Source organism: Acanthisitta chloris, unplaced genomic scaffold (assembly GCF_000695815.1).
Source record: "Acanthisitta chloris isolate BGI_N310 unplaced genomic scaffold, ASM69581v1 scaffold8636, whole genome shotgun sequence".
Taxonomy (NCBI): Eukaryota; Metazoa; Chordata; class Aves; order Passeriformes; family Acanthisittidae; genus Acanthisitta; species Acanthisitta chloris.
Window position 1 is genome coordinate 189,286 of NW_008676479.1, and position 19,406 is coordinate 208,691.

A 19,406-nucleotide genomic window follows, 5' to 3' on the forward strand; every position below is an offset into this window, starting at 1 on the left:
AGCTGTATATCCAATAATTCTCAGTCAGGAAAAAAAGTGTCTCTGAAATTTCATGCATGATAGTATTCTGGAGCCAGACAGAAATAGAAGGAATGAATTTCTGATCCATGGCATAACAGACACAAGTGGAAAATACATAGCAAGCAGTGTAATATTGAAAGGCAGATGCAATACAGAGTTCAGTACTTAACATATAAATGACTGCTTAGAAGTACTTTACAGAAAAATTAGTTAACATGGTGTCAAAAGGTAAATGTACAGGCAATGAGATCTAGTGTTGTTATTTTTTACAACTGCAACTCAGTGATCTACTGAAATGAAGTCAAGTGAGCATTTTAATGACATGAAAAAAAAACGCTGAACCTTATCGTTGATTTCAATAACCTGACTTTCCATTTTGTAAAAGGAAATTAAAGCAAGAGGACACTCATGTCTCAGCTCTGTTTGTTGCTGAGCGAAGAGGAGACTGAGCATGTGAGAGGGAGAGGGGGTTCCTGGGGGGACACCAGTACTTACTTGGCTTATCAACCTTCTTAAGTGTTAGCATCAAGGCCAGAGAAGTTCCAGTCCCAATTTCTAGTGTCTGCATCACCATTCACAGTGCCAAACCATGTCACTGTAGAGTCATACTAGTATAAATTTTCAGAAATACTTTTTTTTTCCCAATTGGAAATAACTGATGCAGCAATACCTGTTACCAAAGGGAGGGAAGACAAACCATGAGCATGCTCTGGCAACCCTCTGCAGTTGGGCTCTGTACCGTGTGGGGCTTCATATATGTAGTTAGTACGGTTGGAGATTTGCTTCTATACCTGTCTGTTCTGGCTTCGGACTCATAGCTTAGAAACACTGCATTTTTAAAAGAATACAGAAAAAAAAAGGTGTAGCTGAGCAAAAAAAATGGGCATGGGCTAGATAGGGGAAGTAATTCAAGTATTAAAAGAAATAGTGCAGTATAGAGTGTCTAATTTAATGAAGATATATTGGACTTGTGATAATGGAATTACTGTTTAAAAACAACATTAGACAAGACCAATTAATTACAAGGCATAGCATATCTCTGTGTAAGGTAGTAAAGACAAAGGATGGATTCCATTGCTCTGGATTTACTCAGAAGTTATTTGTGGCCATGTAAGTAAGGACTAGAAGGAGAATCCTCAAGTGTGGTGTGGCAGCTGTTCTGCACCAAATTGCTAACGTAATCTCCTGAAATTGCTTGCACTAATTCACTTCAGCGTACCGATGAGTCTGATGGCATAATGCAGAGCTGTGGGGGTTCTCTCTTGCCCTTCACAAAAGTAAAGCATATCCATTTTCCCCTGCATTCCTAGTCCTGTGCAGCCACTGAGCTTCAGGAAAATTGTGACAGCCTTGGAAGTTTATGACCACAGTGCAAGCTCAGCATCCTTCTCTGACCCATTGAAAGGGCCTGTCCACCTAGCAAGGGCTGTTTTCAGTTTTATGCACGAGGTAAAAAATTAAGTCAGTTCTTGTATCAGCATGATGACTAACCAGAGCAGAGTATTTTTCAATATTTTGCAGAAACCTGCGGGTATTTTAAAAGACATGTTCCTCCAGCAGGTGTACAAATTGTTCAGTATTTTGTCACTGATACTAATGTACCAGTTTTATCCCTTGTGAATAAAGTGTTTATCCCTTTTGATTAAAATAACCCACACTGGACTGCACTCCAGCTATACAGGAAGAATTATTGGGAATTTTTTTGCTATTCTCAATTTATTTTTTAAGGCATTGCAGAAAGAGAGGCGGGTGTTAAAGTGGTTTGTTTATTTCATAGGCAAATAATAAGTCGCGCACCATAAAACAGATAGACCATCTCATTGACAGATCCTAAGCAAAGCATTCTTTATGAGAAAACACTGTATTGCTAATAAAGCATTCCCAACAGCCGAGCTTGTGCTGCTTAATTTGTTTCCTTGGAGTGATATTATAATTCTGACATCCTGAAAAATCGCCTCACAGAGGCTCATATTGCATTTGTTGCTGAGCACATCTTTGATATAACGTTTGTTATTGTAGTGCTTGGGGTGTCTTCGAAGGAGTAATATTCTTAATGAACCTGGCTGTATTATGCCTTTAATGTGGAGTAGAATTTAGCATTAAATTTTCAGCTTATTTCAGATGTGTTTTGCCAGCTATTCATTGTGAGTGGTCTGTTCAAGAATAGGGCCGGTATATCAATATAAAATCAGAAAAATCCTTAACACTCTCTTTGGGGAACATCTCAGGTCATTCCAATTCTTTTCTGTTAGACAAACAGACAGTATGATCTCTTGTATTTATGCCTGCCTGTCAGGATTTTTTTATAGTAGAAACACGAATCACTGTTTGTAATGCAGGATTAGCCTGTCTCACACAATGTTATTAGAATTAGACCTGGCTATAGAGTGACTTAATTTCTTTTTCTTCTGTATTTAACTTTAGTTTCCATCCCACGCCAGCTTTTGCAGTTAAAGGAAAACTCTGCTTCTTATGTTAGAGTAAATATTAAAGAATGTGTGCATTATTTGTCTGGATTTGCACAGACAAAAAATGAGAGCAGTATATAGTCCTCCCTCAGTGGGTTTCTGCATTCTGAGCTGCCAGTAAAATGTAAAAAGATTGTACTATGATGTCCTATTAGACCTCAAGACTGGAAGGACAGTTTGTATTGAACACAGGCATTTTTCATAATTATGTTGCCTGCAGGGTTGCCACCTGCCCTAATTTGATCTGATTAAGGTGAAATGCAAAACTGTCCTCATTTCATAAGTGGAACTTTGCCATTTTCCCTCCCAGAGAACAGCAAGATATGCACACATGTATTGCCGCTGCAAAGGAGCAAGAAAAATATTACAATTTGGTAACAATTACGGTTTGAACTCCATTACAAGAGTGCAGGTCACTTTTAGACAATTTGTTCATTCTTTAGTGTTCTAGAAATGGTTTTCTGTCATAAAACCCCTATGAAAAAGCTAAAATCATAGCCATTCATCCATATATGTCTGTACTATTCTGAGAAACATAATATATTCTATGGCTTTTTAAAATTCTCTTTTGGTTGGATGGGCTTATTGTCCATGAACATTTATTTTTAGAGTAGCCTGGGCTTGCCTTGTAGTCTGAGTCATTTATGTAGCAATTTAAATATTTGTCTAAGCTCTCAGTGAAAGGCTCATGTTGAAGTCTTATAAATGCTGCACAGATTAAAGGAATAGCATTTTTTATATACTGTTTAGACAGAATGACGTCATATCCCCGGGAAAAAAAAATTAAATGCAAAAGTCGAAAGAAAAGCATTGCTGTTTCTGGGTCACTGAATATTGTGTGCCATTGTCCTTTCTCCGGTAGTAATTTTGTGCATGCTTATGCATGGGTGAGTAAGAGAGCGATACCTATATGTGTGCATCATGGTTTTTCTGACAGATTTTTGGGGGTTTTTTGAGCTTGGCATATTGATTTTCCTGTACAGAAAATAGCCTTTAAAAATTGCATTTGAATATCCTTAAACACTAGTTTTGAAATTAAAGAGATGAAAAGCTGCTGGTCACATCTTTCTGGTGGTGTAATGGTTTATTCTACATTACATAGTCAGTGAAATGACTTCACTAGGTAAAATACAAATGAGATGGATACTTATTGTAATATTAATTGATGAAGTTGTTCTATCTGTAATTTCCAAAATCATGTGAGGAATTTTTCAATAATTCTGTTTTTAAAGGGAAACAGAAGAAATATTTACTCTCCAAATCTGAATCTCAGCATTTGGGCTTTAAAATGTCCTTCTCTTATGGAGCCATTAGCTGGAAAACGTCTGCGTGGACTTTAGTTTAATTTCAGCTTAGAAACATTTTAGCATTTTCTATACTGTACCTGCTTAGTTCTGATATTCAGAAACTGCAATCTTTTAAAGATTTGCCCTTCAGTAACTAGCAAATGAAATTCTTCTATACTTATTTTTGCCTTGTGTTGACTTTTATTCAGAAATAGTTGGATTTTCCCTGAGAAGACAATCTCCTCTCTTATAAAGTCTCCACCACATGCTGAAAGCTCCTGACCTCTCGCTTCCCTTCTCAAAGGTACTGATCATCATCAAAGGCCAGTGCCAGCATGAAGGTGGGAATTTGAGAGAACAGAGTTTGCTTTAGAGATTTCAACTACTTTTTGAATAAAAGATGAGAAAACCTTTCATGAATTGAGCTGATTGAGCTAAAAACCTAGCAAACTGAGAGTGAAGAGCTCCTTTCAGCCCAGATCCCTGCAATGAGATTTTCACTTCCAAGGTTTATATGGCAGAAGGTGTGAGTCTTCCAAAAGAAGTTTAGAGCAGCTCTCAACTAAAAAACCACCTGGTTATGGTCAGTACCTTAGACTTGCTGTTTTCTCTTTGATGTCACAGAGAAACTGTAGGAGTAACTTCTGTTAATTAAGAGGCACTAAAAAAAATATGTTGTTTTTGTAAAATTTAGTTTGGCAAAAGTCAGTACATGCATGGAAAGAAGAGAGTCTCCTTTTCATTTCTGCTTCTGGAACTGCTGCATTTGAGCAGTAAAGGTCATAGCTCACTTTCTCATTACAGATAGACAGGGTGGACTTTGTTGTATTGCATGACTTTGGTATTCACTGACTTTACTGAGGATTGCATAGGTGAATTTACACCTATAATTTGAACTGGAATATTGAGCAAGCAGATGGTACAGGCTTTGTCAAATATGTTTGCACTATTGCATGGTTGCCCTGAAGTCTTTGTCTCTTGGGCAATACTGAATTTAATTTTTTTTCAGAAAATTTCCCTCCTCTGACAGACTCTTTCAACAGTTTGTCACATAGCTGTGCAGCATATACAGAAAACTGCCAAAAATAACAAGCAGTCACATGCTGGCATTGTGCAATTCAGGGTTTGAATGCTGATGTGACTAAACAGTACTCTTTCAAGTGTGGTTTAAATATTGGTTTAAATATGCAAAAAGGAAGCAAGGAAGCAGGCTCTAAACTGAAATGGTAGGTCAACCTGCTGATATGTGGTAAAGATTAAAAGAAAGACCTTAGCAGACAACAGCTACTGTGGTTCATTACTTCTAGTAATTTGGCTTTAAAGCATCATTAAAAAAAAGCAGTGAGTAACAGTGAAGGCCAGAGTTGTGTGCAATATGAGAAAGCCAAGCCAGCAGAATTTGCTACAATCTGAGATGCTCTGTTTGCTGCCAGTAGTCAAACTTTATGTGATCCCTCCAAAAGAAAGACCTTAGCAGACAACAGCTACTGTGGTTCATTACTTCTAGTAATTTGGCTTTAAAGCATCATTAAAAAAAAGCAGTGAGTAACAGTGAAGGCCAGAGTTGTGTGCAATATGAGAAAGCCAAGCCAGCAGAATTTGCTACAATCTGAGATGCTCTGTTTGCTGCCAGTAGTCAAACTTTATGTGATCCCTCCCAACTGTGTTGCAGTCACTTTGTGGAATTCTATCAGAAGTACTTCATGGGAGCAAAAAATGCCTTTTGTGTCTTTGGATGTTTTTCGTTTTAAGAGCACACAAAAATGTAACTCATTCAGCTGGGCAACTAGCATCTCTGGTGACTGGTCAGAACAGGACAAGTATTGTGTCCTGGCTATCAAGCTTTCATGAAACGTTCTTGACTATTAGCTTCAGCAGCCTTTTTGATAGCAGAGGAAAGCAGACGTCAATCAAGAAAAAAGAAAATTAACATAATACTGTTTGACAGGGTTATTAACTGGGAGAAAATGGTATTTCAGTTCTGATTTTATTTTTTTTAAGAGACTAGATTTCTTATTGCAGATTGACCTTTGAAAAAGTGGTAATTAAATATGTCCTTTACCGGCACACAGTCTTTTAAACAAAGGATTGCATTTTGTGTATATGGCTAATTTGCTAACAATTGACTTAATTGTTGCTATAATAGTTTGTTGCTCTGAGAGTTTGCTGGGATAGTTTCTATCTGCTATAGGTAGTAGATTTGTAGTTTTAGAGAGTCTTTCAAAGACCTAGAGGACAGACCTTCATCACATTAACCTCTGGGTACAGAAACCACATGCAAGTATTGCTTATCATCTTCTTTAGTTCAGTGTTGCCTAAGCGCAGAGCTGAGATTTGCAGTCTAAATACATGCCTGCTGACTTTGAGAGGACAGAATTCAATATTTTTTGCTTTTGAAAATATCTTCTTTTTTATTTTTTTCCCAAAGCAATCTATATTATTGAAGCACTCTAATGTATCTCTTTTTGAGCATGTATTTGTTTTACCTTGTGATCTACTTACCTAGGTTACTGTACAGAAAAATATCATCGGCAAAGCGATGTTATCAAAATAGCATGAGTACAAGTAGAGAATCTCATGTCATTTTTTGCTTTACTTCTTTTTCTGTTTTTACTGGACATGTAATTTCTTACACCAGTTGTAAGGTGGTCAGTATAAGATTTTTGAGTACTAAAAGATTGTCCCACTATTTGTAAACATACTGCTGACTGCAGTCAACAGTATATTCACAAAAAAATAAATCATCAGATGTTTTAATCTGTCCAACCAACTGAGTGCTGCTTGTAGCACTTTGAAATAGATCTATATGTAAGACATATTATACTTACCAAGAAAAGTCCTGATACCTATAGGTAAGGCAAATAACTGCTGTGCATCTATTGAACATAAAGTTATTTGACTTTCCTTCTTGAGTAAAAATGTTCCATTACTGAACTGACACCAATCACAACAGACGACCAAAATGGGTATTGGAAATAGAGGGATGAGTTAATGGGTCAGAGAATTTCTGTTTGCAGATGCAACTCAAATACATGATCAGCATTAAGGATTCAGAAGAGAAACAAACAAGGCTTTTTGTTAATAATAAATCAATGGATAAACCTAGTGATTACAAGCTGATTTTATGAGAGAGTTTCGACTCTGATATGTGATTTTATGATTAATGGTTGTTAGCAGTAATTGATTTTCCGGATAAAGTAGTGTGCCCATATGAATCACCTGCATTTTCAGACCTGCACATGTAAGGCATGGGACTTGAGATGACAATTTATTCACAAGACAGTTTTATCACCTTTCTTTCTTTAAAAATTAAGTCTTTCTATCCAAAGGAAGACATCTGTAAACACAAGTGTGCATCTAAAAGTTAATGAAGCTTTAAGTTTGTTTACATTTTCCAGGTAGCAACAGAGGAAAAACACCTCAATAATTTACTATTTACAAAATATTGCTCATGAGTGTTGTAAAAAAAGTTGTGAAAATGGCTATAGTAACACACTTCCATAGGATCTGTGAGAAAATATTTCTACATATTTTCACAATACACCAGCACAATCAGTATTACAAAGATTGGCTTATGTGCTTATATTCTGTAAATTACATACTTAATATTCATCATAATATCGTTTTCTCTTTTCCATAAAATATTTATGCATTCCAGACAATCTCCTTAGTTTTGTCTTGGTTCACATTCACATAACATCAAAAATGAGAAAGGTCACCTGAAACATCAAAACATTTAATTAACACAAGCTTAGTGAAGTCACTTCATACTTTGAAATCCCTGTCAGTTCCCATAAGAGTGATTGCACCATCATCAGCACAGAGTTGCTTTTCACTGGGAGAGACACAGACAGCAGAAAGGTGTGGTTTTTTACAACAACATTCCAATTAGCTGAACATGTTGGAGGAGACTGGGAAAATGACACAACAAATTAATGCACACTAATTGTGAGATTTCAAGCCTGTTAAGATTTGTTTGAGTCTAGCCTGACTCCATCTTCTTACTACTCTGTTACCATTCCCATTGTTATTATACACATTGCAGGGCTGTCCTCTTCCTGCCAACAACAGACTTGTCTGTGCTCTGCTGAGTAGCTTGTACCTTGTATATGGAGTCCCAGACACTCTGTCCCACTGTAGCTAGAGGCTGGCTGTGCTCTGGATGGATACCTGCTATAACAAGCTCCTGAGCTAGCTGCAGGATCCCCTTGCCACCATTCCTTGCTGTGTATGCATGGCAGGCCAGCGTGCACTTGTCTATATATGCATATAATTGCTGTATTGCAAGTCCTGCTATTAGAGAGCTGCATTTCCAGACTTTTAGGATTGTTGAATTTTTCATATCTATATTCAAGTCAAATATAAATCTACATGGAGCAAAAGACAAAAAATAGAACATGTCCATTAATTTTCTAAGCATGAAGTGGTTATTCTCAAGTATTTGAAACATTTTCCAGTTGCAAGCTCGGTTTAGCAATTAGCACTGTGAAACGATATCCTTTGAAGGACACTGATAGATATTCGTACATGGTTATGTTCAGAGCCCACAAAAGGGATGTACTTTTCAGAATTAACAAGTGTTGATGTGGACATAAATTCTAAGTAAGAAAATGGAAGCTGTGCTGTGCTCATAATGTAAATGCTCAGTTTGCATGGAGCTAAATGTGAGGGGGAAAATCACATGCTCAAAGTTAAGCATGTGCAAAAGTGATTGGGATTGCAGCTGTTGGGTGAAATTCAAATAATCTAAAAGTCTGAAACTTAATTGTGCAAATCTTGCCAAGTTGCCTTAGGCTCCTCAGTTAATGGAGGTAAGTGGATGCCTTTCTTTGTGCCTGTCTTGGACGATGGGAATTACCTTGTGAAGGTGTGTATTTCCTCCTATTGACTAAAAAGGAAGCATGCTAGGAATATAATGAACTTATATAGCCAACATTTTGATACTTAAATGCAGTGAATTGATTCTCACCCAACTGTACCATTTGAGGAAAGATGAAATTTAAAATGCAAAGCAGGAAATAATACTGCAAATGTATGGTAGAAAATGTAGCTCACAATCCTGCAAAGGAGATATATATGCTTGTAACTGTGGTCAGTGAAGACATTTCATGATTTTCTATGATTCTCTGAGGCTAAAATTCAGCCAGAGTATCTCTATCCAGGTGCAGGCAGCCAGGAATATTGAGTCAGCCCCAGCCCCAGGCATTCAGCACCTCCCTGGGAGATGTGGATGGGCCGGACGTGGTCTGGGCTCAGTGGAGCCCATGGCTGGAGAGGGCAGGACTGTCAGGAGCTGAAGTCAGCCCTGGTGCAGGTCAGAGAGGCAGGGGCTGACATGGGGTCCTGGGCTGTGGGGAACCCTGGAGGGCCAGGCAGGGCTGGTGATGCCATCAGGTCCCTGACACTTGCGTTAGTTCTCAGTTGGCCACATTTGTAGCACCAGTCATGCTTTACTTTCATTTCACCAGTTTATGTAAGATTAAAGGGTTGATTTAATTTTTCCTTTGCCTTCTCTCTGGAGATCATAAGTCATACAAACTGATAATTTTAAGCAAAAACAAAACCAGAAGCTAATTCTGTCTGAGAAAATATATGTGAATACTTGGGTAATTAAATTGGTAGTAGTTAGAATCATAGTTTAATTACAAGTGAAGCTTAAAATGTGTGTTCAGACCACTTTAAATCAGGGGGTTTATGTTAGGACACATTAAACTGTCCTTCCTAAATTTTGCTACTTTATTCTTCCCTTGCAGATACGTACACTTACATGAACAAATCAAAAATATCTTTATGAAGAGAATACCACAATATAAATTGTAAATTTACAATTGCAAATTTCTGTAACTTTAAACATATCTTTCATTCATAAGTGTAGCATTTGCAGTTAAATAATAAAGCAATATGGGTATCAAACAACAAAATTCAAAATTATTCAAACAAGTAGTCTAGGGTATGGTGGAACACTTAGAAGCAAATAATGTGCTTTAATTTAATTTAAGTAATAAGTGCTTAAATAGAAGTAAAGCAATTACTTGTGACTTTGTAAAGCTGCTGGTGCTTTGAACTGGGTCTCATCCTTCATAACTTAGTTTCCTACTTAGACTCAGGCTCATTCCTAAGACATCACGTTAGTTTTACAGATCTTACTGCTTTGCGGTCAATGGAGCTATGACAGAGGAAAAAGTGGTATAAAAATTTAAATTTTGCATTAATTTTATATTTCTTACATCTTGCTCTGCATTCACAGCAAAAGCCTGTAACAGTCATTTAGCTAAGAACATATGAAACACATAAGTTTGAATTTGAGTTGAAAGAAGGAGCTAATAAACAATTTAGCTGCCATTTTATCAGTCTGCAGATATCCTCAATCCTGAATTTTGGCTTCTGATTTAAGGGCAATTGTCCATGCTTTTGCATCATGTCCTTTTAACACTCTTAAGTGTAATTATTATTGATTGATTTATTTAATATTCCTGTGGTTCAGCTTATGTCCATGGAAATTTCATGAATGCTTGTACTTTTCAAGTAGTAATTGTGAAGAGGGAAATGGAAAGTTTCGGTAATTGCTGAGATCATTGATTGTAAAGGTTTCTGTACTACAAAGGACATAAAAAACAATCCTCAAAGTGTTCTGTACAAAACAGCAGAATTCTGTAATACACAGATAATTTATGTCATTTGGCATGTGCTAGTTGCACATCAGAAACTTAGAAAATACATTTTTCTTTTAAGGCTGCAGTTTTCCAGTGACCCCATCAGGTATTGTCCTTAACCTGTAATCATTTTCAAGTTGCCATGCATGTTTGCATATACATGAATATGTTGATGGATATATGGATGATTTTGTGGGTGAAATGAAAAATAGTACTTAATGTTTTTGAGCAGGACAAGTATTTTTTGAATCTCTTTACTTTTTATTTGGGGAATGGTGATTTGTCCATAACTTTTGTCTCTAGTCAATGTAGGAATTTAACATAATCCAAGACTTTTTCAAAACTCCCAGATATTTGGTAAAAATAGGTTACAGTGTTAGAGCATATTTTACAAAGGTACACTTACAGAACAGGAGAAATTAAAGTACACATAGGAAACATCAGAAATACATCCAGGAATAATTGTTTTTTTAAAAAAAGAGTACTTTTTTGTTTCCTGAAATTAATGCTCCTGGAATGTGAGGATGTGAAAGGACTTCTTACTGAGAGCAGACAGTTAAGGTGTGTCAGCATGATTCAATATTGTGTGCATATTTGACATTCCTGAACTCATTGCTGGAAAGCATCTTGCCAACAGTGACATAGTTCTTAAGCTCTCTCTAGTCCTTCTTTGCTGGTAACTTCAGGTTATGTTGTAAAATCAGCTAAGCAACGTCCAGTGAAAGTCAGAACTATGAAAAGATTGAAAACTAGATTGGGCAAGTCTCTGAAAAACAGACTATACAAAATATCCTATTTGCAAGAGGATGTAGCTGTGGATGACTAGTAACACTAGTAACAACATGCATGGATTTTGTAGAATCAAAGAATATTTTGAGGTGGAAGGGACATTTAAAAGTCATCTAGTGCAGCCCTCTGCAATAAGCAGGACCATATTCAACTAGATCAGGTTGCTCAGAGCCCCATCAAGCCTGACCTTGAATGTTTCCAGTGATGGGGCGTCTACCACCTCTCTGGGCAACCCATTCCAGGGATTAACCATACTCATCATAAAAACACTTCTTTCTTATATCTAGTCATCATTGATATCAACCCTCCTTCAATTTAAAAGTGTTACCCCTCGTCCCATCACAACAGGCTGTTAAACAGGCTGTCCCCATCTTTCTTATAAGAAGTTAGATCCCTTCAAGTACTGGAAGGTTACTATAAGATCTCCCTGGATGCTTCTCTTTTCCAGGCTGAACAATTCCAGTTATCTCAGCCTTTCTTCATAGAAGAAGTGTTCCAGCCCTCTGATCATTTTGGTGGCTCTCTTCTGGACCCACTCCATAGCACCCATATCCTTCTCTGTGGGGAGCTTCAAAACTGGGCACAGTACTCCAGATGGAGTCGCACGAGTGCCTTACTGGGCTGCAAGCATACATTGCTGGCTCATGTCCAGCCTCTCATCCACTGGCACCCCTAAGTCTTTCTTAGCAGGACTGCTGTTAATCAGTTCATCCCTCAGCCTGTATTGATATATATCTTCATACTTATTTATATTTTTTACAAAGATCCTTGATTCCAAAGTGTATATAGTCTATAACATGGAAGAAAGAGAGAGTGCATGTAAACAGCTCACATAAGGGAGATTATATAAATTATGCATGAGAGCAGAATGGGATGAATTTCTGGGAAAAAATACGTATTAATGAAATATGATTTCAAGGAGAATGGAAAAAGAAAAAGTTCTTGCTAAGGAAGAAAAAGGAAACTTTCCCATCTTAAAGAGTTTGGTGAATAATAAATTGGAAAGGATAAGAGGAAAGAAAGAAATGATTGGTTGAAGTAGAAGCTGTAAGGGCTGCAAAAAGCAGAGACAAGCAAAATGCAGTTTAGCTGGTGTTCTCAAGCTAACATCTGTCAAAGATTAACATGCAGTATTACATGAAATCATAATTATCCTCTACATTTAGAAATTCCTGTTGCAGTACACAATCAATGCAGATATTTTCAGGGAAAATTACATGTGAAAAAAAATTAATCATTACATAAGGACTTTATGGTAAGAGAGGATAACAATGTTTTTCATAGTAAGTTCTGATTTGTACTATGGAGAAGCTCCAAACAAGTCAGACCTCAGGTCAAGAAGTTAGTGAGAGTTGATACATTCAGAGTTTGGCTGAGCTGGAAGATGAAGATGTAAATCCTAGTGAAAAGAATGGAAAACTCCTGTGTAGCATTGATTCTGTGGTAGAAGTAGCAAGGACAACTTTCAGTGTGTTGAGAAAGAATCACTTAGAGCTAAACCTCAGGCACTCAAATATGTGAATATTCTTGTGTGAAAGAGGAAGGAAGAGGTGGGTGAAGAGAAGCTTATAAAAATAGCATAGGCTTTACTGAATGGGAAAAATAGTAACATTTAATAAAAGACAAGTCATTAATAAAGAATTCTTACTATATGGTTAAACCTGATAAAGTTCTGCTGATGAAGCTGTGTAGATAGTGCATTCACCACCTGTACCTCCTTTGAATGGAGATGAAGCATTTACCAGTAAGAAGCTGATTTGAGTATAATTTAAATCAGTCCCCTAAGTAGAAAACATGATATGAGTACAAGATTTGTACTAGTATACTTGTGTCAATAGTAGATTTTTTTTGCCTTTTTAGTGATGTTGCTTACAAGTGCAAAGGCTTTTCCTTCTCTCTCCCTAAGATGGCTATACCAACAGAAGCTGAGTGTAGGCCGTGTCTCATTGGCTTTGAGTGAAGACACAGTGTTGATGGAGATTTCCTGACGATTCTGTCCAAATTCATTTGCATCCTTTTAAAGGCAGTTATTAAGAGTGAAAGGTAACTATTTGTAGTAGCATCAGTAGAAAAGCAGGTTGATAAATATCACAGTTCCTCCCATTTTCTGGGAATTTTAAGGAATTTACTCTGTTCATAAACAGATGCTTCAATTTATGGTGAAAAGAATAAAGGCCGGATTGCTTTCACAGCCTGCACTTTCATCTCTTGTCAGAAATTAGTCTAGCAGTGTACAAAAGTGATACACAGAAGTAACATACAAAAGTATTGTACGGGGTCCTTGGGTTCAGCACCAAGAAGGTAACCACGTTCTGAACAGGTCAGTAAAGTGCATGGCATCTAGCAAGACTTATTCTTTCTTACTGGCTGGTACAGGTGTGAAAGTCTGTAGTGACTGAACATCAATCTCATAGCAAAGTGCTGGCAAAGCACTACCCTGTGATTTGTGAGTTGGTTTGTGTATTAACACCTGTGGGTAAAAACTACATATATGTGAAATGGGTTATATTTGTGGCAGCCAAAATTAAAGTGATCTGTGGGGCCAATGAAATCCTTCAGGGAACCAGGGAAAGCCTGTATTATGCTTAGAAATGAGTCCAAACCTGGTGTGTGAATCAGAATTCAGCTTTGGGCGGCTCCAGTGTTTTGATGTGAGATCCTCTTTTAACAGGCTTTTTGGCTTACACTGATGTTGGCGGTATCTGGCAGACAGTGCTGCCCTTTTCATCTTGCTTTTGTTTGTAGTCCTTTGGGGAAAGGGCTAAAATATTCAGAATATAACCTTTCTGAACATTCTTGGTAGTATGCTCAGAAATGTGGAAGGATTATGTGATAGATGGTTTTCAGCATTCTGGTGCCTGCAGAACCATGGCTAATCTTTCTAATCTTCTTTATCTAAGGCAATCTGTATATTCCATCCTCTGTGCATCTATGTGTCTTATGCTGAAACTGCACTGACAGGAAGCTCTAAAATGCCTATTTTTGTTTCTTTCCAACAGCTGGCTGTCCAGATTCCTTGATTAAAGAGCTTCATCACTTCAGGATTCTGGGAGAAGAACAGGTGAGTTAGCATCTCAAAGGCAGGCTCTTAATGTCATGAAAGATAGACGCTAATGAGACAGTTTCATCTCTCTCCAGGGAGACAGAGTGTATCTCATGACCTCCAATGACCTGAAATGTGGGGAAAAAACCACCCGGGAGTTATTTGTGATGGTTGGGGTTTTTTTCATTCTATCCATCAGCCTTGACAGGTTATTAATTGGTACATCTGCTACCTGCCACACTTTTTTGCCTTTTGACTACAGCAGTAAACAGGCTTTCTAAAGCAACAGATAGACAAACAATCTGACTAAGGGACTGATACTTACAGCTACTCATGATATTATCCATCTCTTTTTGTGGCCTTTTTTCTCATTTAAAAGAGTGCTTCTCATAATTATAGATGTGCTTTACACTCAGAAAACTATTTCTGTAGAGGGGTCTTAGGAAAGTATAAATGAAGTATGCTTAACAACACTCATAAGATGGTCATACTTATTATTTTTCCCACAATGACATTAACATACAGAGATATTGAGAAATGGCCTTAAGTTTTGAGAGACAAGTTGAATTTTCAAATGCTCAGTGCTTCTGAAATTCAAGTTGTCTTTGTTTCTGAAGTATCTCTTCTAATGTACTGTCTATAATCCCTGACTGCTTGACATAGAGCTGCAGGTGCTAAGGACCAAGGGTCTGAAAGCTTAGCACTAATGTGTTGCAGATGAGAATACCCATGTCTTTTAATGTTAGTCTTTTTTCTTAGTTTTTAGATCAGATTATATTGTCAAGAACACCCAGTTGCTTCTCCTTTTCCTGTCACTCTCCCTTTTTTTATTACAGTTAGGGCTGCTATTACACTTTCTGTACTTTAAATTTCCCTCCGCCAGTCCTCCGCTTCAGTTGTTTTAGAGACTCACAAGCCAAATTTTTCAAGGACTGGCTTTTCCTCAACAAGAAGGAAGCATGAAGGGGGGTGCAGGAGAGTTTGTCTGACACAAAAAAAAAATAGATGGAAAACAGACTAGGCCAAAGGAGATAATGGAAGCAGGAGTCTGATGAGACTGAGGATTTAGGAAGAGGAAATAAAAGAAGTTATGGCCAGAATTGATGGGGCCAAGATACTGATTCTCTACCTGACCAAGGAGGGGCAGAGTGAGATGAAGCTTGGGCAGACTGAAGAGATGGGGCTGGCTGGTGGAAGACGCTAGGAGTAGAAACCAAAATGGTAGGGATAAGGGTCTAACAAGGAGCTGGGACCAAAGACTGGAAGAGAATGACCAAATAGGGAAACTTGTTGAAGAGACTGGTAAATAAAGAAAGATCTGCACTTAATGAGCCACAAGAAATGGTGAAGCTTCACAGAATAGGAGTGGGATGAAAGGACAAATTTGAAAGAAAAATAGGGAGCTGCTAAACCAAGAGACTGCAAATATGAAGGAAAGGGCTGAACCAGACAGACTTGACCGCTCCACTGGTAGAGCTCTGAGAATAGAGTTGTAGACCTTAGCCTGACTAATGACCTCTGACAGAGCAACATGTTTTAACTGATGGACTTTCTTTACAATGTTGCCACCAGGCTTAAATTATCCCATAAACCCATACAAGTATAAAGAGTATCGCAATTATAATCTGTCCCTGCAAAAGCATTATCATCACAAGTCTATGGAAAACTGCAGTAGCTTTTGTTTGAATTTAGCACAGTTTGACAGTTAGGAAATAAGTTGGTCCAAAACCAAGATAAAAAAAATTAAAATACATCTAAATGAAAAAAGAAGAGAGTTTCAGGCAAAGTCCTTATTCACATGACTATCTATTTAATTATTTAGTTAGTTAGATATCTGCTGTTTAAAAGTATCTAAAGTGTGTCTTTTTCTGTTATCATGCATACAAGATAGAAAAAAAAGCATAATAAATTATAACCCTGCTTTACTCAGACTGCTTACAATTTCAGTATTATAAACCATCATATATTTTCTTCCACTCTGAGCAAAGAATAATAGGGACATGTTACTGCTTCATGTCCAATCTTGATTTATTTTTAAAGTGCTTATGTATTTAAGGCCAGATTATAAAAGCAGAATGGACTATTGTGATAATCTGTTCTGATCTCCTTTAGAATACACATTACATGACTTTCTTGGATTAATTCTTGTTTAAACTGGAGTATATTGCCTAGAAAAACATCCATTCTTTGTTTACAAATCACTTGCAGACTTTAGATCCTATTATACCTTTCAGTAGTGAAAGGCAAAAAATTCCTAGCGTCTTTCCTCTCCACCACTCTACCAGCACCAGCATGTTCACTATGTTGCATATCTCCCATTCCTCAGTGTCCAGATCCTTTGCATTTCCAATTCCCTTTGCCCTGTCACAAGGCAGTAGGTGATCGTCATAATAAAAAATTGCTTCAGCCTATGAATTTAGCTCAGAGTAAGCCACCAAAGCCCTGAAACAGGACTAAAAAAAATGCTTATAAACAAAAGGTATTCTGTTTGTCAGTCAGACAGTTAAGTATGTTTCAGATGAAAGGAAGGAACCTTTTGGTTTGAAGTGAACATTCCCACTAGAACATGTGGTTTCCAGTTAAAGCAGTGGCTGCCCAATTAGGAATGTGTTTTCTCTTCTAGAGATTTCTGTTCACCTAAGAGGTGTCTTAGAGCTTGTGAACATGTATTCAGCTCAGAAGTCCTTAAAGTGCTTCCCAGACAGAAATTTCACTTTGCAATTGTGAGTAATAGTGTGTCCCTGGAAAAATAAGTTTCCATGTGACTGTGCTGAAAAGTAAATTGTTTGCTTAAGCCCAGTTTGCCAACAGTTCAGAGAGTGCTGCAGCATGAACTTCATGAAAAAAATTATCCATGTTACAGGTTCTTTACTTCCTCTTCTCAAATTGTTGCAAGCTTTATCAGTAAGGTTATATGTTCTTAGTTTTCTTCCAAGTCATTGATACAAATTTTAGACAGCTTAAGACCAATATCTTCAGGACATTTTTGGAAATGCATCTCCTTAATAATTGTTGCCCAGTTGCAATTATATTTTAGACATGCCAGTAGCTAAGTTTTCATACCCTTAATATATTACTTGTTAATTTTGCATCACTCTAGATACTTAATTGAAATGCCAGGCAACAGCAAGACAAATGCCTTAGTCTGTTTCATCAACTCTTTTACCTTTATTAACCAAATTTTAGTCAAACTAAAATCAATCAGCAAGCTCCTGGTCTCTACCTTTCATTCACTGAGCATTTGTTTCCTGTAAATATTGACCATATATGATGTTTGTTTATGTCATTAGGAGAAAAAGAGTTTAAGTGGCTTTCAGGATCAAACCACTTGACAACGTGTCTTCTTGTCTATCTGAAATATCTTTATATAACTGTAAGCATTGATGGAAAACTAATCCTGAGAAAAAAAGGGTTTGTGTTTAACTAGAAGTGTGAAAAGTTGTTTATTAATATTTCCTTTAAAAAGTAATATAATAATAAAGCAGTTGTTCAAATAGTCAGACTTCTTGGTAGTTTCCTGGACATGTTAAATTTCCATGTCTTCTATTCCCTCAGGGACATACATTATGGGAAATTCATTCTAGCTAGAAAGTCTGTTCTTTAAGGTTTATTTGGTGGCAACAAGAATCTTTTTAAAGAGGGAATTGCTTTTTAGACTTTATGGAAAGATGTAATCATAATCTGCGTGGTGAAACAGAAGAGTATATCTCCCTGGTACATGATATGCATTGCAGATAACGAACTTACCACATAAAACCAGCTTCCAAAATAATTGGCTTCATATGCAACACAAATGCATTTAGCAACAGATTGCTACCCCACTTGATACTTGACCCTTTGAGAAGACACTGGAGTCTGATCTAGGAAAAGTCTCCAGAGGCAGCTTTGACTGCTTTCTTTTGGATCTCCTTTTCACAGACTCTTCCAGTCTACAGCGGTCTGTACAAGGCAGAGAGAGTCTCCTGGACATGCAGGCTCAGGAAGGGTAAAGCCTGAAGCTTTCTAATTGCCCATAGTTCTGCTGAGCTTTCTCTTGAAATTTGATCTCACTGTTCATAATCCATCATTTTCCCCTAGCATAATGGATTCAGTCCAACCTGCTGGCTAACTGCTGTACTTCATAGGTACCTGAGATACACTCAGGATTGGGATGAAAGATTTATGAAGTGGGGAGCTGTTGAAAAATAGCACAATGTAAGAAAGTTAGTCTCCTGCAGTAGCCATTTGCCCTGTCAGTCTGTCTCTGCAAATAAATGTAAATGGTTCTACAAGTGGTGATAGTACAAGCTGCTTACAAAAATATGCTAAAGATGCACTAAATATGGGCTCTGTCCAACTACAGTGGAAGGCAGGTAATTCAACAAGCCAATGCTAGAGACAGCAGAGAGAACATTAATTCAAACCTAAAAAATACAATATACCAACATAGCAACATGACTTGCAGTGAACTCTTATGGAGTCTCCCTGATGACTCTCTGAGAAACTTCCCTCTTGTCCCCAAAGTGATAAAAAAAAATCTTGTTTAATTGTTTAAGTGGAATATTGTGATTCATGAATAAAATAGCAGCTACATCTGAAGGCTAGAAGGGAAAACAAATAACGCAAGTGCAAGCAATCTGCTGCTATACCTGAGTGCCCCCAACAGGTCACAGCACAGATGAAGCAGATGACATGCTAGTGGCAGGAAAAGAAGCAGCTAAGTAATGTATAGCTGCACTTCTCTGTTATATCATCTGCTCTGACAACTTTGCAGAATGTATTGGCCAGTTCCTTGATATTTTGACAGGGGAATGATCAATTTTAACAGATCTCTCCTATCAGCTGCTACTGCAACTCATATCACTGCTCACTTTTTCTTTAGAAGTGTTGTGAGCATTTATATCCCTGGAATCTGAGCAAGCCTGAATGGGGACACTCCTATATTTTTTATTGCTTTTTTTTTCTACATTTCCTTGCAAATTAGGGAAGACTTATGCAAAGGAATACCCTGTTATGAAAATCTGCAGATGCACTTCATGGTCTTGAAAGGTGGTGTGAGCTTGCACAAGTTTTTGGTTTGAGATGTTACTTTAGGAGATATGGAAATCTAGTATTAAAATAATACAGCATGGACACTGATAATTTAACATTGACTGAGGTTTTGAAA

The 19,406-nt window shown here is 37.3% G+C and overlaps 1 protein-coding gene across 1 annotated transcript in view; it reads left to right on the forward strand.

The window, feature by feature from the left end:
* LOC103803586 (E3 ubiquitin-protein ligase parkin-like) overlaps positions 1-19,406 on the forward strand; it is a gene marked incomplete at both ends in the record, with an annotated part of 164,857 nt that overhangs the window by 137,588 nt on the left and 7,863 nt on the right. Inside the window, one exon of the mRNA XM_009076153.1 lies at positions 14,217-14,278. Coding sequence (XP_009074401.1) covers positions 14,217-14,278 — 62 coding nt within the window. The remainder of the gene's footprint in view (positions 1-14,216; positions 14,279-19,406) is intronic.